This window comes from Convolutriloba macropyga, chromosome 11, assembly GCF_964194025.1.
Source record: "Convolutriloba macropyga chromosome 11, txConMacr16.3, whole genome shotgun sequence".
In the NCBI taxonomy this organism is placed as follows: Eukaryota; Metazoa; Xenacoelomorpha; order Acoela; family Convolutidae; genus Convolutriloba; species Convolutriloba macropyga.
Window position 1 is genome coordinate 1,141,905 of NC_134478.1, and position 25,476 is coordinate 1,167,380.

At 35.4% G+C, this 25,476-nt stretch overlaps 2 protein-coding genes across 4 annotated transcripts in view; one reads left to right on the top strand and one right to left on the bottom strand.

The window, feature by feature from the left end:
* Positions 1-25,476, top strand: part of LOC142349354 (cilia- and flagella-associated protein 77-like) — an 89,746-nt gene that overhangs the window by 43,992 nt on the left and 20,278 nt on the right. The gene's annotated exons all lie outside the window — the stretch shown is intronic.
* Positions 4,362-24,381, bottom strand: LOC142349854 (uncharacterized). Of its 2 annotated transcripts, XM_075401671.1 has the most exons (6): positions 24,175-24,381; positions 23,572-23,903; positions 19,820-20,223; positions 10,960-11,199; positions 6,013-6,230; positions 4,362-5,218 (listed from the first exon to the last, which is right to left on the bottom strand). In XM_075401671.1, exons 1-6 carry the CDS (start codon positions 24,286-24,288, stop codon positions 4,856-4,858), a joined length of 1,671 nt encoding a protein of 556 aa, XP_075257786.1. In that variant the 5' UTR covers positions 24,289-24,381; the 3' UTR covers positions 4,362-4,855. The 2 variants fall into 2 exon arrangements, with proteins under 2 accessions (XP_075257786.1, XP_075257787.1); XM_075401672.1 differs by lacking the exon at positions 24,175-24,381 and having other exon boundaries at positions 4,363-5,218; positions 23,572-23,915.

Below are 25,476 nucleotides of genomic sequence, written 5' to 3' on the forward strand. Positions count from 1 at the left end.
GGCTGGAAAAACGGCTGAAAATGGCTCAGAAACACCTGAAAACAGCCCCATATGGCCCCTGGTCGCCCTGTATCATCTTCCCGGGTCGCTCTGGCTCACTTGTTATCAACTGGTATCAATTGTCAGGCGCCCCGAGAAAGTACAAAAAAAATAATGCCAAACTCGTGGCAGGTTGCAAAATTTCTTGGAATCTGAAATTTTCACTCCAATTTTTTTTTTTCACATACAGTACTGATATTGACTTTCAGTTCAGTCCGGGCTGTTCACGATGTTAAAAGCTCCACTTGGCATCAATTTATTTTGGGAAAAATTGTCGATGTCATGAATTATGGCATTGAGATTGGGTATCCGCGATAGGAGTACCGCTTACGAGAATTACTTAGTGAATCGTGGAGCAAGTCAAATTAAGCTAAATATGACTAATAAGTCTAGTATTTGCTTAGCAAAAGAGAAGAGAGTGATTACAACTGATCTATCAGATAATGATTCACTTTCACAAGTGTGGACAGATTTAAGCTTTTGCGGTGCAATTACGAACTTAAGTATTTGTTCAGAATTTGCGGTGAGGCAGATTTTAAGGATAGAAGTCAGCAAAAATTGAGAAATACGGCACTTGAACCAAATCATTATTATGATATGAGAACTGAATTTATTTAGGGTTAAAATCTATCAGAGTTAAATGACAAATTTTTAATATCAAAAACCTGCATTGTGATGCGGATTGTCTCACATCGAAAGAAATGTGGGATATCAAAGATGCTGGTATTACTAGACCATTTAGCATTACATTCAAATTATGTTTTCCTTAACAGTATGTATTTATCATTAAAACATCAAAAATATGTCTCAATTTATAAGCTTGTCAGAAACAATCAACACATTGAGACTCTGCTTTTGCACGTACTATTTTGACCACTCATAACCAAATAACTTGCTCAATGTTATACAGAACAGAGCAGAGAACGTAATTATTCAAAAAAAAAATCTTCATCAAAAAATTAAAACCAAAATATTCTGAAACAAAATGTTTTACTAGTTAATGTGATCTTAAATCGACCAAGTTTTCCTACAATTGTGTGGTGATATTTTAAAAACAATCCATTTACAGAAAACTTACAAAATCTTTTCAATATTAAAGAAATTTAGTAGAATTTACTGTCATTAAACTTCTTGAAACCTCTAGAAACTTCTAGTGACACGAGAAAAATTTTCAAGAATTATGAGATTAGCAATTTGCTCATCAAAAGCTTTGACGATAATTTATAATTGAATGCCCCCATGAACGACCCAATTCGCAACTGTACTCCAAAAATGGAAAAATCATAAATACTGATCTTGAAATTTTCTGTCTATAAAAAATTTTTCTGTCTATTTTCTGTGATTTTATTTACTAAAAGAGAATAATATCATTGGAAGACCTCCGCATGGAAGTTTTCAAGACTGCCACGACAATTTCCTTTTTTGTTCCTTTATCTGCTGGGAGAAAGGAGAAACAAAAGTCTGTGCTCCTGATTTTCGATTGGCCAAGAAAGTCAATTATGAATAGTTTCAGGAAAAAATTCAAACCATTGCTATGCGTAAGAGGTGGAAGAAAAATTAATGTTCAGATAATTATGATTCGTAAGGTTTGACAGTGTCAAAGTACAATGAAAGCAGATTCTTAGAGTTCACCAGTCCTCGAAAATCATTATCAAGTCCTAACTAAGGTTACTTGAATCAAACCCTTGGTAATAAAGCCTGCCTGCTATTATGAGGCTGACCTATCCTTTCCAAAGAACAAACCCTGGTTGGGCAATCAAGGGAATAATCGTTTTCTTTCTAAAATTTCTCTAATCGGCTTCCCAGTTGCAGTTAAGTTTTGAAACTGTTTTGCCAGTGAAATTGAAGAAAAACTGTAAATATTTTTTTAACTCCATTGATTAATTGTTTGATTCAATTGTTTGATTACTGATTCAATTGTTGCCACCAATAAAATGTTAGCAAAACTGTTAATTACACTTTGACAATTTCAGTGAACAGTAGAAATTATATTAAAAATCCAAATAAAAGATTTTTTTGTTTTATATTTCTGTAAAAAAACAATAATTTTTGAAAATACAACAATCAAACATAAACCGTTCAACATCGGATGAATTGCTATCGAACAACAGACAGGGTTAATTTAATTTAGATGGGTCGTCCACTGGAAATATTTAATCGGTGCAAAAAAAGTTCACATTAGAAATTGACCATTCCCCCCATGGTATCCTGAAATCTTATTCACTGAGCTACAAAAGCTACTATTTGCTTTCGATCGCAATCCTTTCAGCCAGCGAACTTCGTTTCTGAATAGGAGCAACATGGATCAATAAAAATTAGAGAATTAAGGTGTTAAAATGTCACTCAAAAAATGATCGAATATTCTGGAACAAAAACGCAAAAGCGTCATGCAAATGTTTTGCTTAAAAAGACACAAGTTCACAATAATTGCTTCAAACTTTGCTCAAGAGCAAATAAATACTGTTACCAGTTTTTCAAAATAATTTTGCATAAATTAGGGGACAATAACTGGTAATAGGCGAACAAAGATTTTTTGTAGCATCTAAAAATTGACTAAATAATTGTAATTTATATTCTATTTTTAAAAGTAATAATTGTATCAGACAGTTACTTGAACCTTTGGATTGTTGAAAATTAAAAAGCTGTAATTTAACTTTGAACGAACAAACTTTAAAAGTTCCCTAATTTCAACAGCAAATTTTCCTCATAAAAAAATTGGTGTGAAACAGATCAGTGTTGATCAACTGCTAGAAAAACACGTTTGAAAACCTTCAATTTGAAAATTCTACGATTGTGTGGTTTTTGATGATACTTCTTACTTTTTGTGTCAAGATTAAATAAAAGCATACGAATTATTTATATGGTAACAAGTTATCAGAGTATAAAAGTTTGTATATTTTTATTTAATCTTGACGCAAAAAGCAAGTGGTATCAAGCGTCAAGATTAAATAAAGATACACATTTTTTTAATATTCTGATAAATTCTGTTATATTTGCAACAAAGATAACCGAAGTTATGAGAATATAAATCATTCTTACATCTTTAAACTTGAATGTGTACGATCATATTGAGAGACTTATTCTCTTTTGCGCGGTTAAGCGATAGAATAGAAACAATCTGTTAACATTGCCAAAAGAACATTTGTTCTCGTTAATTTTTTCTCAAATTTATTACGGTTGTCCATAATTGCTCTTAACAGCGTGTAAATTAGACATAAGCAAAAGAAAGTGTAATTTGCATAAAATGCCCTCGAACATTAATAATTGCGGATTTATTTTTTTTGTTTAAACAAGTAAATTGAAATTATAACCCAGGGGTTAAATATTACAAGTTTAAAATTAAATTAACAAAATTAGTACAATGTTAAAAATCAAAAATAGTGGTTCCGTTTTTAAAGGTAAAAATAACTTTTGAAGCCACCAACGTTCCTTTCCAACGGTACAAGTTTGAATTGTTGGAGCAGATGCTGTTTTAACATGCGTTTAAACTTTGAGCGTGATCTGATAGTCCGGAGTTCACGCGGAAGTTTATTCCATTTTTGGATGCTTCTGTTTTGTAATGATCGACTGCTCGACCTTAAGAGAATTAGCTTTAGCTGTTCAGTTCTGTTGTTTTTTCTTACTAAGACATTACCACTTAGAAAAAAACTCTCAGCGCCGTCTGATTTCAATAATGAAATATCATTACTAAGTTTTTAAATACTCATCTGGCTTATTAAAAGTTCTGCAGGCAAAATGTCAGATTTGACAAAGAGATCTGTAGATCTCTCAAACTTTTTTCTCATATAGCAAACTTTAATTCCCCAATTGATTTGTCGATTAATTCGCTGCATTGCAGGGAAATTCAAGTTCTGAAAAAATAGAGCACTGAATGTTAAATGAGAAAGGACTAGGGATTTGAATAGCATCAGTCAAGCTTTCAGAGGTAACTGATAACTTAAAAGGTATATGGATCTAATCGCTGTGGCCATATTTGATAGGACATTGTTGAGTTGTACAGGAAAATTTAATTTAGAATCAATTATTATACTCAAGTATCTGCAGTGACATTGTGGTTTAATTTCTTGTCCCCGAAAAACTATTGGACCAAAATTTTCCTTCGAGACGCAAAGAAGTTCAGTTTTACCGGTATTCATGATTAATTTGTTTTGCTTTAGATAATTATCTGTTTTCTCCAGTATTTCAGAAAAAAATTTTCCAGTTCGCTGACATTGTTTCTGCTAAAATGAAACTTGTGTCATCAGCAAATTGAATTATATGGAATTTTCCTTAAACTTCTTCACGAAAACCATTAATGTAGAGAAGAAAAACTAGTGGCTCTAAAACCGTTCCCTGTGGAACACCATGATTTGTTTCCAACCATTCTGAGTAAACATCATTTATCTTAACACACTGCTGTCTGTTTTTAAGAAGTGAAGCAAATAATTCAACTGCACTTTCTGAAAAACCGTAAGCTTCAATTTTTTTGAGAAAAATTTCGTGCGATATTGAATTAAATGCTTTAGCTAGATCAATAAAAACAGCAACTTTCGAGACCATTCGATTTCTAAATACTTTTTAAAGTAGTTAATGAAGAAATTCTAGACAGGAATTTTGGGCTGATTGATTCTACAAAAGCCTCAAAGTGTGCGTTTTGCGCAAATGTGTTCATTTTTCAACGTAACGTCTGTTCCTCTATCGTAAACTGAAACCCGGAGGGGGGGGGGGCGTTAAAAATCCAATTGTAAAAGGAACATGGACTCAACAGGTTATCAAAAATTTAGCACCCATTTGTTGATTTTAAGTTCTGCAACATTCCGTGGCAATAATAAGTAGTTCACATTTCTCTTGCCCTTTGAACTTCGGCCATAATCTGGGGGAAGTTTTCTTCAAGGTTTCTTGAATCGAATCCTTGGTAATAAAGCTTGCCTGCTATTATGAAGCTGAGCCATCCTTTCGAAGGAACAAACCCTCGTTGGGCAATCAAGGGAATAATCGTTTTCCTGCAAAAATGACTGTAATTAGCTTCCGATTTGCAATTGAAGCTTTGGTTGTAGTCACTTGACAACAGCATTATGACAGCGTAGGAATTCTCAACAGCTTCCGACATTCTCTCGGCTAGGAACCCGTGCATCTCGTTCACATCAATCCACACTTTGATATTCGCGTCTTCTAGTCTGGCCTGCAAGTCTAGTGCAACCTAAATAGATTGGGGACGGATCGAAAAAGTTGAGCGATTGAACAGGGTTTGTTATCCATATTCTAATTAGGGGAAATAAATTTGCAATCAGTGTTTTGGTGCTCATGTTTTTTGCATTATGGAGTATTTTTTTAAAATATTTTTTGTGGACCATATTTTTTGTTCAGTTTCTGCTCTCGAGAGTTTGGTTATCATAAGGCAAGCAATACTAAAAAAACCATCAGAAATTTTTGATAGATGAAAAAAAATCCACAGTCATCTGGAAGTTAAAATTGGGAAGACATTGATGAAATTGCATTGTTATAATTCTTGATTATTCTTGATTAATATCTTATGAATTGGCCCTAATTCTCTTTTAAAGGTGCTTTTTAATTTTTACAACTTGGTACATGTTTTGCCATGTCATGGTTGCTCTTTCTTGTTTATCTTGCCAAGATACTATGTTGTCAATCCAAAGATTTTTCAAGTTTATTCATATCTTGATGTTATCTTGACATGTAAAAAGACCAGATCTTCGCAAGATTAGCCATCCCCGGACATTCAAGAATAGTTATCTTGTAAGAATCCTACTATTTCGTACAAACTAGTAAAAATTCAGTACGATTAAGTAAGATTTCAGCCAGACAATTATTCTTTCGTACTAGATAGTTATCTTGCAAGATCTTACAAGAATTAGTAAGATTTGACATTCTCTTACTACCTCAGGCTTTTTCTTACTTAAACTTTAGTAAGAGTTAGTATGTTTTAGTATGTTTTGTATCAACGTGTATCAAATTTGGATTCACTGGATATACCTTTTGCTGTGCCCAGCAGTAGCTGATCATGACATGCGGTACATCTGTGCCAGTGTTGGGTTGTTGAGCACCAACTCGACCAGCAGTTGTCGTCTTTTTGGCTTTCTTCACTGATTTGGAGAGGAGTTTGAACAGGAGGGCTAGCAGTGCATGGCAAGCAATGGACACCATGAAGAACAAGAACCATTTTCTCAAGTCACTTGAGAACAAAGAGCCACCTGAAACTTTTCATAGTTGGGGTTTTTTCCATTGTAGCCCACCCCATCTTAGTGGTCTCCCTATCATGGTAATCATACCATAATGGGCGAGGAGCTTCAATTTATTTTGTGTCGGGTGGCCACCCTAGTCCAGACCCTGACTTATAAAAAGACCCAAATAGTCTAGTAGGTGTGCGGGGGGGGGGGGGGTCAATATTGACCAAAATTACACAGTCGAGGTTCATAGTGAAGGTCCAGAAAAAGTCCAGGAAAGAACTCATAGTTGCTTCTAGTGTACTGGCACATCACATTCCGCAAAAAAGTTCTAAACTTTGGCTTTATGAAGCGTTTCTTATGATTTTTCGGAACATTTCCGGTAATTGACCTCATATTATGACGATCTCCGTGAGCCGAGGTTTCACTCCTAATCCCCCCCCCTGACCAGTGGGGATTAGGGTGTAATGTATATTACAATCCTATTTATTGGGGGAAAAGAGTGTAATTTAAAAAAATTACACTGCATTTACACTCTTTTCTCCGCTCTTTTTACACTCTTATAATATACACTCTCCCACCCTTAATTAAGCGGACATATAGGGTTGTATTTTAAATAAAATTTACACACTACACCCTTTTCCCCTTTATTTTTTTGGGAAAATCCTCGGCTCCAGGCCAATTTGTGTTTACTATATTTTCAGAAGGACTCAGTTTTATGCAAATTAAAACTCCAGTTTTGATCTCAATAACAACTAAACTTACATATTACAGTGTCCTAGTTGAAGCCGATTAATATTTGTTTAATGGGTCGAGCTAAAAATTCTTGATGAGTCAAGCAAGATTTTTTGCATGAACTGAAAAAAAGTTCTTGATGAGTTGTGCAAAATACAATTATTGGATCGAGAAAACTTCAGTAGCGATTCGAGTCAATGAATTCTTCCATGGTTCAACTGGCAGTAAAAATAAAATAGTTGCAACCTAGCAAAAAAATATTAGAAAAGTTGTGATTTCATTATTTTCGGCTAGTGTTGTTGGCATTCTGCTCCAAAACAAAATAAAGACTGCAAAGGATCCGAAGGGAAGTTTTTCCGTGAGAGTTTGCAGTGTTAACAAAAATTGCTGAATTCCCGAAGTCCTGAATTTTGGTCTGCTTCAGAGAGTTGTCAGAATGGACACAGAAACTAATCTGAAATTGTTCCGAATTAGTACTGAAAATCAAGATTTCTCTGAATTTGTTCTGAATCAGTGCTGCTGTTCTCTGAGCGTTAAGGACGGGTGGTTACTCACTATTACTGTTCTGTTTCAACTTCATAAAAATCAATTGTGTATTTAAAGTAATTTTCTCTAATATTATTTCAATTAATTGCTCTTTTTACATCGCTGTCAAGAATTAAGCATTTTTCTACTCCACTCTCATTGGGTTTGTAAAAGTAACTATTTATGGAGAATCTGACCGGTTTTCATTGAGTTATAGATGGTTGAGAAAGTTCTGCAATTTGTTCAATGTAGGAAAAAAATCAACTCATTTCAGGCGACTATTTTTGTACTCTTTTTTCCAGTTTGATTGAACGGCAAGTAGGTAAGCTTCTTTAAACTTAAAGGAATGCCAATTGCATCTAGTTTCTGTAAAGCAAAGGTTGGGTGTTCGTAGAATCTGTTGGGGTGTAGGCTGGTTGCACTCCAACCAGCACTGTATATATTTTTGATGCTTTTCACAATAGATTAGAAATAAACAAGCAGTAAGAACAATTGCTGAAAAGATGGTTTGCATGTACATCTACATTGGAACGCTTTCCATTATCTCAACTATCTAAGGCAAACTAAAATAATTTGTGGGAAAAATTCTACAAGTCCAAAATGATACTGCAATTATGAAAACAGCATGTTTTTCGGCAAGGAGACAGAACAATAGTCAGCTCAAACTTACCCGTGTTAGTCTGGCTAGCTATTATTTGTCTTGACAAATCATAAATATAGTCCTTGGATTATGTTGAACAAAACTAATTGAAGAAAATATGTTCGGAAAAAAATAAAATAGAAAAAAATTTGTAGATCGAAAACTTAAAACTCGATAGAATCAAGTAGAATTCTTTTCACAAAAATCTGGTCAACCCCACAAGTCCCGAATTCTAGCCTAAAAACATGAACACAGAAAAGAATTACAGAATTAAACTGCAAATCTACACTTTATAACCAAAATCCTAGAGAATCAATAGTTCAAAAAAAATCATTTCAGGAATTCGCCCGCCGTCTATACATTTCGAAGAACTCTGAGCTGATAGAAAAATGCAGGGAAGATTTTGGGGGATTCGCCGAAGATCTAGAGAACTTTTTAAATTGTGAATTCTCGCCAATACACCGTGTGATTCTGCGGAAAGAATTGCTATAACCATTTTTTGTGCGCTTGGAAATTTTTGTGATCTGAAAAATATACGGGCAAAAACTTGTAGAATTGGTTGCTTGTAAATTGCTTGCTCTTCAACTAACAGTCTCTTTAGAACTTTTGATAATTTTTAAAAAGTATTTGGGAAGCGATTCAACAGTAAGAATTATTACTGAAAAATTCAATTCAATGTACATCTACGTTGAAACGCTTCGCATTATCTAAAATATCTAATCCAATCTAAAACTGTTTGTTGAAAGATTGCTGCAAGTCTCAATTGTGATCAACTGTCTGAAACAACAATCGGTTGAAGCTGATATTAAGTCTTCGGGCTGTCTACTTATTTCTGTCGTCAACTCTTAAAATTACTCCTCCAAATAAAATTAAAAATATTTTCAAGCTTTTGATTAGTTCTGATCATTAATTTAAAATATACCGTCAAAATAACTCAATTGTGCTTTGTATCGTAATTTTGAGTTGCTCATGTGCTGATGTATATGTGTGTTTGTGTGTGTGTGTATGTGTGTGTGTGTGTGTATATGCTTGCGTGTGTGTGTATGTGCGTGTGCTTGTGTGTGTGCTTGCGTGTGTGTGTGTAGGTGTATGTGTGTGTGCGCGCGTGTTTGTGCATGTGCTTGCGTGTGTGTGTATGTGTGTGTGCGTGTGTGTGTGCTTGCGTGTGTGTGTATGTGCTTGCGTGTGTGTGTATGTATGTGTGTGCGCGTGTGTGTGTGTGTGAGCTTGCCTGTATGTAGGTGTGTGTGTTTGTTTGTGTATGTGTGTGTATGTGTATATGTGTGTATCGGTTTGTGTGTGTGTGTGTGTGTGTGTGCGTGTGTGTGTGCTTGTGTGTGTGTGTGTGTATGGGTGTGTATGTGTGTATGTGCGTGCGTCTGTGTGTGTATGTGTATGTATGTGTGCCTGCGCATGTGTGTGCTTGCATGTGTGTGTTTGTGTGTGTGCTTGCGTGTGTGTGTGTGTGTGCGTGTGTGTGTGTGTGTGTGTGTGTGTGTGTGTGTGTGTGTGTGTGTGTGTGTGTGTCAGCATATAAGCAGTTAAAATACGATCACAATAAAAATTAAAATTACGAATGTAATTGCAACGCTATATTTTAAAACAAAACAGATAAAATGCTTTGTGGATCATTTCCAAACAATCTTAGGTGACCAAAACAAAAATCATTTGGAAAAAGAAATTTTTGTGCCATGAAAAACAAACTTTTGAATTGCACTCCCACGATACATTGAAAACCGACATACAGTTCAAAACTTGATTGATTTTTTAGCTATTACGCTCTTACCGAAAATACTCTTGAAAGATGTTGTTGCCTTTTTATATCAGAACTATTATTATCTGCTGAAGAAGTCTCAATATACCGTTGAACATTACTCAAAATTACTTTAAATTACCTAAAAAGTTAGTTCTAGGAATTTCTATATCTCATATGCATTGTTTCTTTTTCAGAAGAAAATGGCGAGAAAACTATCATGCTATATTCAAGCTTTAGCAATTTTATAGTCTCTATTTTTTCTTTGGAGGCTAAAGAATAGGTCAAATCCTGTTTTCTAATTCTCAAGGAAGCTAAAGCGGCCCATGCAGCACCTAAGACACGTTTTCGGTGCTTCTTGCAAGATGTTTATCGTGCACGAATCTTACAAGATGGACGGTTATCTTGTAAGATTTTGCAAGAAGATGCGCAATCTTGCAAGATTCGTGTAAGAATATTGCAAGATCTTGCAAAATAACAGTTCAATTTTTACTGATGTTGTTTTTGATCGGTAGTTAGCATAAAAAAAATCAGCATCGTCATTTTGTAAAAGTAGGAGAGATTCATTATCGTCGTTTTTAAACGTAAGAGAGAGTCGTCTCGTTGAGAGAATTACTATGGACTTTTATCTACTGGGTTTTAAAAGCAGATTAGTCCAACAGATAAACAGTCGTCTTGTTCGGTTTCAAATGTAATCAACCATCAAAAACTTCAGATTTTTTTCACTAAGAAGTACTTTTAAGATTCCTGCAAAAAGAACGCTATCATAACGTTTAACTACATTATAAACAGACATACGAAATCGTTTCAGACGTACAAAATCGTACGTCTGAAGCCGGACATACCGACGATCTCTTACGTTTAAATACTGAACATACCGAATCTGTCCTGCGTCCAAAAATGACTATACCGAATCTTTCTGACGTTCGAAACCAATAATACCGAACAAACTGAACGTACTGATGCTTTCTTACGTTTGAAACCAAACATACCAAAGATTTCTTATAATTTACTCGTCGTTTTTGTTCGGTCTCCTCAACTAGGGTCTTACATTTTGCAAGTGTTTATTTGCGTTGACACCTGCACTCGAGATATACACTCACCTATCCTCTCTTGTCTCTCTGAAATCTCCTCCTCCTGCTTCATCATTTTGTTGTCTCTGGAGTACAACTCCATATTCTGCAGAGACTTGGCCCTTGTTCCCTTTTGAGGTCCTAATGGTCTAGATGACGAAAAACAGGCATAGAGGACCACAGAAAGCACCAGTACTGATATTGAAAGAGTGTAGATGATGAGCCATTTATGCTTGCCCCTTTTGGCTGAGTTCTTCGATGCGTAAGATTCTAAAACAAAAAAAAATTCAAAATATTTTTTTCTAATGTAGGGGGGAGAACAGCTGTTACCATCCATAAATAGATTCAATTAAATTATCAATGGTCATATTCTATCGTGAGGTTAGTTCGCGGTCCATTACTTCCGAAAAAGAGGAAGAAAAAAACAATTTCTTAACGTTTTTTGAAAAAAAAATCATTTTTTGGAAAGCGATTATCGGCTTAGTCGAGCTTATTCGTAAAGTCCTGAGCAGAATTCTTTAAACATTTATTGATTTAAGTAGTCACGATACGTCCAACCACGCAAAATATATCTCTTGACTTCATGAACTAATCAAAATTTAAAGAACTGTTTTCAGGACTATCCGATTAAGCTCAACTAAGCCGAAAATTGCTTTCCAAAAAAAAGCATTAACCAAAGTATTTTTATCTAGCTTTCAGCTAGTGCCCATGGAAAGTTGTCATTGATAGATTTCTTTCATAGAAGCTATAAAAACAAATATTCAGAACAAATATTCTATAGCGTTACTACAAAATATTTTTATTCAAAATGAGGAAATATCGATCCCAGGATATAGGTAAGACCCGGGTTTCTTCCGCAGTTAATGGGGTCTATAAAAGTGTAAAGCTTTTTAGCACGCAGAGTTAAGAAAAAATGGTATCAAGGGGTGTTTTTTGAGTAAAAATGTGGACCTAATGACAAAGTCAGTATCATTATTTGGCAAGTCTTATTACATGTCCATATCATAACTGATTAACAAATATAATCGCGTCCCTTTCCCTTTACTAGTCATGCGCGCGTCTTGGTCGAGGCTTGGCAAGGCTAAATCAAAATTTTTTTTTAAAATCCACGGGTTTTTTTTTGTGGCAAATTTAGATATTGCAAACTGTACCAATTTTATAGTTTTTTCACATAATTACCCGAGTCGAGAAAAAATCGGAAAAATACGTAAGATAAGTGGTGAAAAATTGGTTTTTTCACCGCAAATTTTGTACATAAGTTTGCGGTGAAATGCGATGAAGTTATGTAATTTCACCACATTCACCGCTTATCTTACAAAATTTTAACATTCACCTCTTATCTTACACAATTTTGCGTTGAATGGCTGTGACATCTCGACCCGGCTGCCCTTGTTTTTGATTTTTTTTTTATTTTTAGGCAAAAAAACAAAATGTTTTAGCCGTTAAATGGTCACAGCAATTGACGATTGACTTTGACTATTAGCAATGACTTCGGAAACATCGAAGTCATGGTTTGACTTTCACTTTTTGATTACTTGCCATTTCTTTTTCCTGGTGCCTAGTTAGATTTTAAGGCGTATTTAAGCTTCTAGTTTGTCAATATTATCAAACAGCTAATGTTTTAAGATATTTCAGATCGCTAAATTGAGGTAGTTCCTGTTTCTCACACATTTTCAGAGTACAATTAGAAATTTAGAAAACCGCTTAACCATGCTTATTTAATTTCGTTGATGAGAACTTTTTTTCAGCAGAACAAAAACTGTCATCCTCTGAATTTCTGCTAGGCTGAACAGTGAGCTGTCTTTTTTGCCTAGAAGATGGATTAATATGAAGATAACAAATGAATTAAAGCGTGGAAACAATAGATACTTTGTCACTCTGTTTAGTGACAAGGTAAAAAAAATACATTTTTCTTAAAGTCAGTAGTAGTTATTCGATTAGCCAATTAAGTTAAGTAGAAAAAGGATCTATTCTGTTTCCCCCCTCCCAGCTTAGTGAGCATGCATTTTTATGACCCCCAGGTGCACGTGCTGTTTTCTTACATAGTAACGCGCTATAAAACAACATATAATTTGTAACTGGGGCGTCGGAAAAAACGCTGGGAGGGGGGGGGGGGGCGAAGGAGAATAGATCCACGAAAAATTATCGCTATTAGGAGATTAGGAGGTGGGTTTTGAGTACTATAAAAATGAACTCGGACTAGGGGTATTAGCCGACACACAAATTAGAAGACACGCCAATTGGCCGACAGATTTCATCAAGACGACGTGAAAATGACCGAAATTGGAACTGAGTAATTTAAATAGTGTTATTAGAAGCTTCGACTTAATTATGTTCGGCCTTTATAATTTGTTCGGTTGTGATAGATTCATATCAAGTCCCACGGGCAGCTGAGGCATGGCCAAATTAGTAGTTATAACCAAATATTGTTGGTTTTAAAACTACTGGACGCTACTTTACCCTATTAGTGCGCGGGTAATTATCATGAACTGTGGTTTTGGAGTAGCTATATTTGCTTAAGTGTCGGCTAAAAGGTGTGTCGGCTAATTTGTACTTCGGCCAATTGACCGGCCACGAAATGAACTTACTGCCAACTTACGCTCCGTCACAACTACTGCAAATTCTATGGCTTGATCTTAGATGGCTTGTCGCCTTAACTTATGTAATTGACCTATGGACACTTATGGACATCGTTTCATTCCATATTAGTTCAGTAAACATTCTAAAGTCAACACTTTAATCATAATATTTTTTTACCATTCGTTGAGGTTCCGATGAACAAAGACACCAAAAGTGGGAAAATTTTGTCATTATATATTTTAAAATATTACATGCATTATTTCCATGTTGTATGTGTATGGGACACAGCCAAGCAATCTAAGAGTCCAAACATTGACCTCTAGGGTTCATTGAGTTGTCATCAGGTGAAGATGCGGAGTCAAAACCGAAAAACGACATTTTTTTTCAAATTTCATCAATAAGAATTTTTATTTGCAAAATTTTATGATCTCGCCCCCAATATGTTTAATCAGTGACCACTCTCCCTTCTAATGTACGTTATTTTTCGATTTCAAAATTTTAAAATTCGAGTCGTGTGACCAAGGAGTCAAAACTAGAGTAAAATTAAAAAAAAAAAAACTTTTTGGGGGCAATTAGTTACGTTCCAAATATTGCTTCTAGTCATCAACCAGTATTTTTCGCTTGCAATTCGAAATTTCGAAATTTTAGTTTGCCACTATTTTTCTTGCGTTATATATTTTTTGCCATTTCAATCTCATTCGGAGGGTTCTAGATTGTTATTTTCGGTTTTGGACGCAAATCCTAACTCAGAATGCGAATTGCGCAATTTGGTTTGCCGTGTTGAATCTGGTTAAATATAGTTCGTTCACTTTAAATTACAATTTAAAATTCTCTCCAAAATACTGAGAGATACTCAAATTTTGTTCACTATCTAGTGTATATCGGAATTGCTTTTATTTTGTCCACTCATTTGAAATTTGGCTTGATGCGCACCGCACACACACCTTTGCTAAAAATTTGAATACGTTGACAGTTAAATTTTTTACAGTAATTTGTTTGTTTAAATTGTTCTTCTCAACTCTGTGACGCTTCGGAAACGATATAACAACCAAATATCTAACTTACTTCGACAGATATTCTGTACCCTGAACGGATTTAGATTTGTGATACCTCTTGCTTTGGAGGTATGCAATTGAGTCACGGGACGTAGTAGATTACTGAAATTGGATTCGAGCCGCGAATCCACCATATTCAATAATTGTCGAAGTACCGCTTTTATTTCTATTCTCCAATACTATTAAAGACGCAGCTCTATTTTGATGAGGTGGAATTCTATCTCGAATCCGTTTCGAACTATTTTGATGGCAAAACTAAGAAGATTGAGAACAACTGAATTTCAAGAATTAAGTTACGAGAGTGAATGTTAATAAAAATGAAAGTATGCACAAAACTGAAAACCTGACTTTACAGTCGGCGGTAAAGTTTTACTGCTGTGAATAATTTTGAGTGATTTTTAATTAGCACAAGGACAACTTAAATAAATTATGTACAAATTATCAAATTATGGTACAACCGTACCACATATCCATGACATCGACAATTTTTAAGCTGCAAATGTAGAAAATTTTATCATTTCAATAGCATATGTAATGGTTACTATAATTTATATTTTTAAGACAAATTTGAACATTAAAAATTCAAACAGATATAGTTCACACGAACTGTACACTATTTAAGTTTAATGAGATGAGACGTAAGCTTGTTATGTTTACAAAGAACGGTATACATGAAACATCAATTATTGCGCACTTGAGGCGCAAATCCAATAAAGTTTAAACGAATTAAGTGCACAGTAATAGTTTGACAAATTAAATCAAATGAAATATAAACCAGTTAAGTTTACAGATAAACTCACACATAAAACAGAAATTATTACTCTAATGTAGCACAATTCCATTATTCAATAATTTAAACAGATTACATGTGACAAATGATAAAGACATATTCTAAAGTGACAGGAAACAAAGTAGCAATTTAAAATTCAACAATTGAATGAAATTATTCAGTTTTTGAATGGAACAATGACATTAATGTCTGCAGTTTTTCAAATTTGATTTTCAGCATCAAAGACGCTCATACTAACTTCTCTCTCATAATCTTTATATTTATATTCCTCCTGAGACCAAGTTCCAATTGGTGGAGGTGCTGTGGGACCAACTACCGGCAATTCGAACGAAGTTTCAGCTGCGGGAGGTTGTAGCGATTCTTCCTGTATCACCGTCTCGATTACTGGATTAATTTGTTTGTGTCGTTTTCGCGCTTGAACTGAACCATTAACACTAACTGAGCACACTGAGCTATCGAAATCGAAATAGTCAGGTGCTTTCCGGATCGTTTTCGACTTTGAGGTTGTTGGCGAAGCGGTTGAGGAAGTGACTGACGACGCAGCGACTGGCGATGCATTGGATGTGTTGGGAGTTAATGAAGATTTGCGTGAGCGGCTTGTCCCAGCTTGTGATTTCTTAGGTTCATGGCATGATATTGCTTTGGAGATTTTGCTATTTACAGAGGAAATGCCAAAAACAGTGTCAGTGTGTGTCCGTTGGTGTCGAATTTTCCCTGTCGCCTCGGTATTTCTTTTTTAACTCCTTAGTGTGCTGGGCAATCTTTTCCTCAGTCGTTTTGTCGTAAGGGACCGTCCTTTATGTGCGTATTGCCAGAGTTCGGTGTTTCTTTCCGATTGTGTTCCAAACTTGGCGATGTCGCTATTACGAACTTTGAGTTCAGGAACGCCAGGCTCTTTATTATCAGTTGTTGTTTGGGACGTCTTGACAACTGTGCTGCGTGGAGCCAATTTCTCCCAAAGCCCCCTCAGATCCCGCTTAGAGCGTTTTGAGACCTTTCGAGCAAGCTTGAGTTCGAGAGATCGCTCTGTTCTATGTATAGGATTGGTAAGTTTAGGGTACAGGATGAATCTAGAGACAGGTTTGTTCTTTTCTCCGTTGAAACTCCTGCCTGCGTCTACTTGGGTTTTTGTCATAGTCTTCTCGATGAGAATATCGCTGCGGTCACCAGTCACCCAGCCATTATCGTCCAAGTAGTCTTCAACTGGGACTGTATCAGCGTTTAAATAGTGATGAAGAATAATTTCATATGACAAATTAAATGACTTTGGTATTGTGCTAATGTTACTTAGTGGTGTGTTTGGTTCTCTTCCAAAATGTGCGTGGAAAGGTGTTACATTTGTCTTTTGTTTACATATAGGTAATTGATATACTATTGACTTTATTGCTTCTTAAATTGTGAATGTGTTATTTCTATTATCTATTGTCATGCAGCTTAGACACCTTTTAATTGTTTGTATCAAATGCTCCACTAATCCATTAGCTCTATAATCGTTAACACGGGCAGTGACAAGGATAATATTTTTCTGGTTACAAAAATTCTTTCATTTATATCCAATTAAACAACGTGCTTGATCTAATCTAATATTTCGGGAAACACCGTGTATTTGAAAATATTCATCTGAAAATTTAATTACATTGGGTCCATTAGCGACGGTCAAAGAAAACGGTCAAATTAGAAACGGTCAATCCAGTATTGAAGCGGTATGTACCAGTATATTCGCCACTAACGATATTAAAGTTGCAATGGTTGCCGTTTCCGGGTCAAATATAAGCTGGTTGTAGGCGTGTTTCAAATCCAGGTTTGAAAAGCAGGCTTTATCTTGTGATACGCTTGTTTTAGAATTTTGTTGTATTGTGTCAATTGAATGATCAATGTTAGACATTTGATGTTTATTTTTAAGAATAGATTTATTTAAGATTTTAGAATCAAGAGCCAATTTAACTGTTTTGTCTCTGTTTACCGTGATAACTATTGGTGATATGAAATTTTTATCAGAACAATTATTTAAGTTTATGATGTGTTTCTCATCTAGTAGTTCTTCATTAAATAGAGATTGAAAGCTAATTGGTACTCTACGTCCTTTCTGATGTGTAGGTGTAAGTTTTTTATGAAATGTGGATTTAACTGAAGGTTTTAATGATTAAGCAATTCTTGAGATGAGCGCATGCTATTTATTTTATATTAAACATTGATTTTGATCAATACTTGAGACTTGTTTGATCTGAGTGAGTGAGAGACCTAATTGTGAAAAAAGATCTCGTCCAATTGATGGCGTATGGCCATCTTCAACGACTGTCACATTAAAGTCTGTAGCTACTCAATCGTTACATTTGACTGAGGTCTTAATTACACCGATTGTTTTGATTAAATCATTGGAAAAAACTTGTAGTTTGTGCATCTCCGGCAATTGCTCTCAAAAGCTTTCTTGACAATCCGATACTACTGCATTTGCAAGATTTTTGTTAATGATGGTGCAAACGCTTGCCGAATCCACTAATGTTTTTGTATTTGTATTCCCGATGCAATTGTTTACATTCAATTGTTGTACCTCTCTAATATTGTCATTAGCGGGGATTGTTGCAACACAAATGTCATCAAAGTCATCATAGTCAGAACCGTAGTTTGCATCGTAGATATCGTCTTTTTGAAGCAGTCTATCAATATGATTGACTCGCTCTCCAACAGAGGCTGAGGTACCCACCGTCGCTGTCTCGGAGATAGTATCGTCAACATTGTTGGCTTTGGGCTTTGGTTTTATTTGTTATTCAGGCTTTCTGCATACTTTTGCGAAATGATTTGCAAATCCACAGTTTTTGCAATTCTTTCCGCGAGCAGGGCAGTTTTATTGATGAGCGGCCGACCAGCCATAGCCACAATTGGGACAGACTGTAGGTTTCGTTAAATTGCTCGTTAAAGTCGAGATCGATTGCATGAATTTCTGTATGTTGTTGATGGACGTAGTCTTGACTTCATTTGTAGTCTGGTGAATAGCTGTTCTTGACATCTTCAACTGAATTTGGATGCCCATCTCAAAATTCATTGCCACTTTCAAAGCCTTTTTAGCCAATCTCGTTACTTTTTATAATTCTCTCTGAATCTCACCGTCTTGCATATTTGCTATGAAAACCTCCCGAATGATGGATTCCTCATGACTGCCCAGGTCGCAGTTTAAAGAAAACTCACGGAGACAACCGTAGAACTTTTCGACTGGTTCGCCCTTCAATTCTTTCCGGGTCAGGAATGTATAGTGGTCGAAAATTATATTCCGCTGCTTTGTGAATACCTGATCTAAACTCTCCCAAAGATCTTTTGCAGATATCCGATCAATTTGAATAGTTGTTTCTAGGGAACCAAAAATTCGGCGGCCTTCCATGCCAAGACTAAATAGGTCAGCGAGACAGCTTTGTTGTCACAAAACTTCCAAGGTCTATCACCGCACAATATTCTCGCTAACTCATTTTTCTGACATCTATTGAGCCATGTATTCTTGAGTTATTCATTCCGAGTTTTGCGATCTCTTTCACTTTGGTCCTTGCTATTTTTTATATTTGCTTCGTAGATGTGTTCAGGGGGAATGGTGACATTGTCTGGTGAATTTTCACAAAGAGTATCGACCGAAATACCCTCTTTGGCAAGGATGGCCAATTTCAACATTCTCTGCCAATGTTCCCATCTCAACGGTGGTTCTAAAGTCGGTCTTTCCCAAAAGGGTTCGATTCCAGGAAGGGCACGTTCTTTGACTTCTGACTGCGCCATGTGATACCTTCTGCTTTCGAGGTATGCAATTGAGTCACGGGTACGTAGTAGATTTTTGAGGTTGGATTCGAGGCGCGAATCCGCTATATTCAATAATTGTCGAAGTACCGCTTTTATTTCTATTCTGCAATACTGTTATAGATGCAGCTCTATTTTGATGACGTGGAATTCTATCTCGAATCCGTTTAGAACTATTTTGATGGTAAAACTAAGAAGATTGAGAACAACTTAATTTCAAGAATTAAGTTACGAGAATGAATGTTGATAAATATGAAAGTGTGAACAAAACTGAAAACCTGACTTTACAGTCGGCGGTAAAGTTTTACTGCTGTGAATAATTATGAGTGACTTTTAACTAGCACAAGGACAGCTTAAATAAATTAAGTACAAATTATCAAATTATTGTACAACAGTACCACAAGATTCATGGGTTCGGGTTCTACAAAAGCAACAGTTTTTCTCTCAGCTTCATTTATTGTTCTATATTAAGTTAATTAGAATAAATATTTATCGATAATTTTATTCTATTTCCATAATGATTGTAAATGGTAAGTGACTTCAATGAAAATGGTAAGTGATGGAATTGGAATCAAATCAGATTGCACAGATTTATTACTTATCTTTTTTTGATTTTGACTCTTATACCTCTTTGCTCGCTCAAAATCAAAATCTTCACGGCGGATTAAAAATAGAATATTTAACCTACCTCCTTTTTCTTTTGGAGTTTTCAAACTCCAAATTACATTTTTGGCCATTGAGGAAACCTCTTCATTCGCGTTTTGAGTCAATTCTTCAATAACCGATATGAGACCCCTGTGTTTGATCATTTGTCCTCTACTGGCACCTAATAGTGTGACATCCCAGACGAACTCCAGAACCATTTTGGTAATCTCAATGTCTGGAGACTGTTCAAGCACAGAGGAGATATTACTCATCATCCCACATTCAATTGAAAATTTCGAAATTGATTCATGGCTCGCGAGCATGATGAGCGATGACCAGAGGCGTCGCAAGATGGACACTGGTGTTGATGTCGTCTGAGAGAAGAGATCAGTAATTGTTGGCAAAAATGTTTCAAACATTTTGGCAATTTCTTCTTCATCTGAAGGGCTGAAACAATATTTTTGTACAGACATTTGGATAGAATATTGAAATATCAATTAAAATCTCACTTTGGCCCGTAAACCAAATAAAAGATAGCCGGACAGGTCCTATATAAAAAATTTTCATTGACTAAAAACATTGACTAGGAATAACAAGCGATGGACTTTGAAACCAAGTAGAATAAAAAACTATCAAGAAACTCACAAAAACTGTTAATATAGAAACGAAGTTGCCGCATATAAACAAAAAATAACCGTTGACAAGTCAAACTGTTACAAAATTTCATTTTCACTTCAATTCAATTTTAGCGTGTAAACTTTGACGTCAATAATCCGCTAAAAGTTTTCAAGAAATTAAGCTGAAAGAATCCTGCCTATAATTTTGCCCAATGATTTGGCTCAATTTGGCTCCAACTATTATTTGACTCAATAAATTTAAAAAGCAGAAGAGAAAGAGTTAAAAAAGAGCGCCAACAGTACAACCTGTAATCTATCCTTTATGAAAGTTTTGTAATTGCGACAGGGCAACAGTAATTCTCAGTGTCGTTCAAAAGTTGTCTACAGTTTGCAACTGAAAGAAGAATTTGATACATAACTTACCGAATCAATAACGTTTAAGACAAAAAACAAGGCGCAATAGAAAACAAAAAATATAGCAGAACAAGTTCTGAAGCAATTCAAAGATTTTTCATTGAATGAGCAAAAACTGAGACTTAGATTTGTGCATAGATGTATTGGAAAAACCAACTATAAAGGAATCTAATTAAAAAATTATAAAAAACTGATAATGGATTTCAAATTGCCGCATAAGAATAAAAGATTACTAACAAGTATTCAATTTTTTGTTTCGTCAAGGTGTTCTCATTCTGCTTTAGAATTAGAGGGGAAATGTTCGCCGCAAAACAACCTCTTTACGTTTTACTTCCTGATTCGGCTCGATTTAGCTCAATTATGACTTCAAAAAGAAATATAACTTGTGAGAAATTAAGCTGAAAGAATCGTGCAATGACTCAAACTGCATTTTACTTCTTTTAAATTAAAAAACACAGGGATGGATTTTAAAAAGAGCACCAATGGTGCAAACTGTAATCTGTTTTTGATGAAGGTTCCTCAATTTTCACAGGAGGACCCAAATTCTCAGTGTCTTTTAAAATTTTCTACAGTTTACAATAGAAAGAACAAATTGATACCTTTCTTAATCAATAACGTTCAATACAAAAGTCAAGGAAAAAAACCCATAAAATAAAAAACATAGCAGGACAAAGAGTTTCATTGAGTAAACAAAAGACAATTCATAAAGAGTTTTCATTGAGTAAACAAAAATCTAGACAGGGATTTGAACGAGATCGGATTGGCAAAACCAATTAGAAAAAAATTGAAGGAAAAAATAGGAAAACATAATCGATTTCAAATTGCCGCATGTGAACAAAATAACCACTAGCAAGAATGTAACATTTTGATCACAAAACGTTTTTCACTCAAATTTAAAATAAATGTGAACAGATTCACTCTGGAAAAATAACCACTTTTTTCTGTTTCCTTACTCGGTCTGACCAAAATCAATTTAGACTTCAAAATAAGCCAAATGAGCAAAAAAATCAAGAAATCAATCTCAAAGAATCTTGAATTGACTCAAACTGTAATTTGTCTCAAATAAACTCTCAAATAAAAAAGAGCACCAATAGTACAACCTGTAATCTGTTTTTTGTGAAGGTTTCTTCAATGCGACAGGGCGACCGCAGTTCTCAATTATATTCCAAAATTGTCTACAATTTGCAACTATAAGAGCAATTTTATGCATTTCTTACTCAATCAATAACCTTCAATACCAAAGACAAAGAACAGAAATGAATCTCAGAAAATAAAGAACATAGCAGGACAAGTTGTGAAACAATTCAAAAAATTTTCATTGACTGAACAAAATCTAGACCTTGATTTGAGCTTGACCGGATCAAGAAAACCATTTAGGTAAAAATAAGAAAAAATAGAAAGAACAGTGATAATCAACGTCAAATTGCCAAATGTGAACAGCAAAACCGCAAGCGAGAATGCAACTTTTTGTTCCAATAACTTTTTTTCATTCTGCTTTAAAATTGTGTGGGTTAATATTATTATATGGTTCATGGCGGTTTCCCTTGTTAGGGATGGAGCTATAATGAGCTGTTTAACCGTTTGCTCAGCTTCCTTTTGGTTATAGCTAATAGTTTGCAACTCCGCCCTTGCCGGTCCCCAGCCTGGATGGGAAAAGAGGAGGCCATCCCCGGGGGCATCATCAAACCATGCCAGAAAATCTCGAATTGTTCGTTAGTTTAAATTGAGAAATTCTCTGACAGCTTACAGTATTATACCTATATTTTTTCAGATCTGATCTGATCTGGCAACCAGTTCTGATCAGAGTATGGTGAGTTCGAAGCGTCCTCCTATGATCGGACTCTGGTGCGTTCTCTTCTAAACGTCCTCTTATCATGCTATTATCTGTTCGAAATTGGGTCTGATCTGACTACCGTACTCTTGACACTCTCGACCTCTAATTAGATTATGCGGTGCGTTCTAAACGTCCTCTTGTCAGACTATCGTGCTTTCCAAAGCACTTCTAACAAGATTGAAGTGCGCTCGAAAGCCTCCACTGACCAGGTCGCGATCGAGTTCCACTCCTGGTCCGACTTGTGTGCTTTCGAAATGGCCTCTATCAGATTAGTGTCCGCTCGAATCCACCTCTGATCAGATATTCTCAGACTTACCTGAGCTCTGATCAGGCAAATTCCAGACCATTTCATAGTCCAGACTAAAGTGCGCTCTACGCGTTTCCAGACCATGTGACTCGAGCGATCCATGTGCAGATGAGCGCTCGAAGATAGTCTGATCAGAAGGAACTTCGGTGTGGACGCCTCGACTTCAGTCTGGTACTCGCCTATGCTTTTATAATTTTACATGCCCATGAATTACAAAAGTTTGAAAACTCAGAAGCCCAATCGTTTTTTAAATGAAATTCTTAAATAGATATGCAAATCTCAATTATTTAAATACAATAATTATCAAATGTTTCACTCAGCAGGATTTCATAATTATTTTTCTAGTCTTTGAGTGCACCGCCCGAGTCGGAATCGGATGTTATTCTTGCAAGATTCTTTTAAATCTTGAAAGATTAACATCGTCTTGTAAGAATCTTGCAAGATTGACATCCGTCTTGCAAGATTCTTGCAAGATTAACATGGTTTCTAGTCTTTGGTTACCTTAACATATAATCAGACAAACTTACTAACCAGGCAACGATTATTGAAAACGGTACATTTGTTTACTCAATCTTGCTTTTGCAACTCAAACCAGAAATTAAAAACTTTGAAAGTGGACTTACATAACTTCCCATCCTTGGTAATTCTCGGTGACAGAAATAGCAAAATAAGAAATTAGAAACACTTTCACATTCTCCTTCTCTTCCAATGCTAGCAATGCATTCAACCCCCCGTCTCGCAGGACCTGCTTGAAGGCAACCCGTGCATCTGAACTGCTTCTGAGAAAATCTTCAATTGACTCTAAAAATCTGGTCAGAGGGGGTTCAATTTGTTCACCAAGATCCAATTCTGACCGCAAGAGTAACAAATCGACAGTTGAGAATATTTTAGTAAATATTTCCGCTCGTAATTCAACTTTTTCAGCCCCATCGTCGGGTTCTTTTCGCATAAGGCACTTTCCGGGGATAGTTTCCGTTGTTGCACCCCTGCACCCCCCCCCCCCCCCCAACTCCATTTTATATGTTCTAACATACTGCTTGCATCTCATGCTTTCACATATAGAATAATACACAAACGAAATTTAGTGTATATTGATGCAGCAAAATTTTCGAATATACGAATTTGGAATTTTTCGAAATTAACGCATATACTGTAATTAAACTTTTTTGCTAATAATAAACACACTAAGAATAATGCGTGTTAGGGGGCAAAAACAGAAAAAATCCCTTTTCGGCAGAATTAAGCAAGTCAGTTATTTCAGTAACGTTGTCTGGATCAGGAAAAAGCTCAGATATCTGAGACAGAATATCGTTAAGTGAGTTATAGTTTACTGCATTCATGTTGGATCGCTTTAACTGTAGAACTTCAGCTAAGAAAACATCGACTTGGTTTCAGAATGTTTTACTTCTATAACCTTACAATTAATTTTGTCTGAGTCGTGTTACGAGTTCAATTGCAACAGGGCAAACATTACGTCATTTGAAGTAGAGTTATGCTAACCAAGTATAGCATGATTAATCTGATCATGAAACATAAACACCTTGCATGTTTTAGAATACAGACAACTGGACAATAGATAGAAAAGACAATAAATCGAAAACAGTTAAACTGAGGCAGTAAAACCACAAAGAGAATAATACACTTCACTCTTATTGCTAAATATTATACACTCTTAAAAAATTTGGTGGTAAAATTACCAATGAATTCATCTGAAGCGTGCATAAACGCTGAAATTGACTATATTTTTAACTGCTCACCATTTGAGAGGGTATGATAAATGCCTTGGTGCACAAACTATATAAAAAACTTTCTTCTATTTCCTACAAGTATTGTATGAATTTGTATTTTTAAGGACCTGAGAGCGAAAGCAATGGTAAATCTAGCTTGGCTCACGAACATAGTTATGATTTTAACCTAATTCAGAGATAAACTAGAGTCTGATTCACACAAAAGTCAAAGTCTGAATCAGTCTCTGATTCAGAGAAAATCAGAGCCTGTATCAGACTCTGAGTCAGTGGAATTCAGAGCGAAATGTGACCTGAATCAGAGTTTGAATCAGTACTGATAATTTCTGAATTTTACTCTGATTCAGTACTGAACTTGCTACTTAGTTAAGTACGGGCAAAATAGTAATATGAGGACAGACTGCAGCATGTGAGCATATTGCTTTTCCTATTGATTGAATTTACAGAGTAGAAATAACTAAAGATTTCAGAAGCAAAAAATGGCTTCAACAAAAATTTTTTCCTGACAACAGGGGCCCTCAGGCAGAATCAGGTCAGAAAAAAATGATTAGAAAAAGAGATACTTTAAACCTAAAAACATTTATCTACTTCTAAATTGAACGAATCAGTTTTCTAAAACAACCAAGAACAAAAAAGTTCAAGGGCATTTTTTGATACGTGAGCAGTGATTTTGCCTCACTGTTTGCAAGTTAACTTTTTGAGTACATTTCTCTAAGTAATTTTTACACCTGGAAACTAATATTACCTATGACACTCTTGGGCTGGGTTGGATCTTTTTAGTGC

What these genes read in the sequence shown, in the direction of transcription:
- LOC142349854 (XM_075401671.1), bottom strand. Translation starts at nt 24,288, where the DNA reads ATGAATGCAGTAAACTATAACTCACTTAACGATATTCTGTCTCAGATA. An exon ending in TGCTTAATTCTGCCGAAAAG is followed by an intron (nt 23,904 to 24,174) that starts GGATTTTTTCTG and finishes ATCCCCGGAAAG; the next exon opens with TGCCTTATGCGAAAAGAACC. An exon ending in AACTCCAAAAGAAAAAGGAG is followed by an intron (nt 11,200 to 19,819) that starts GTAGGTTAAATA and finishes TTTTTGTTTTAG; the next exon opens with AATCTTACGCATCGAAGAAC.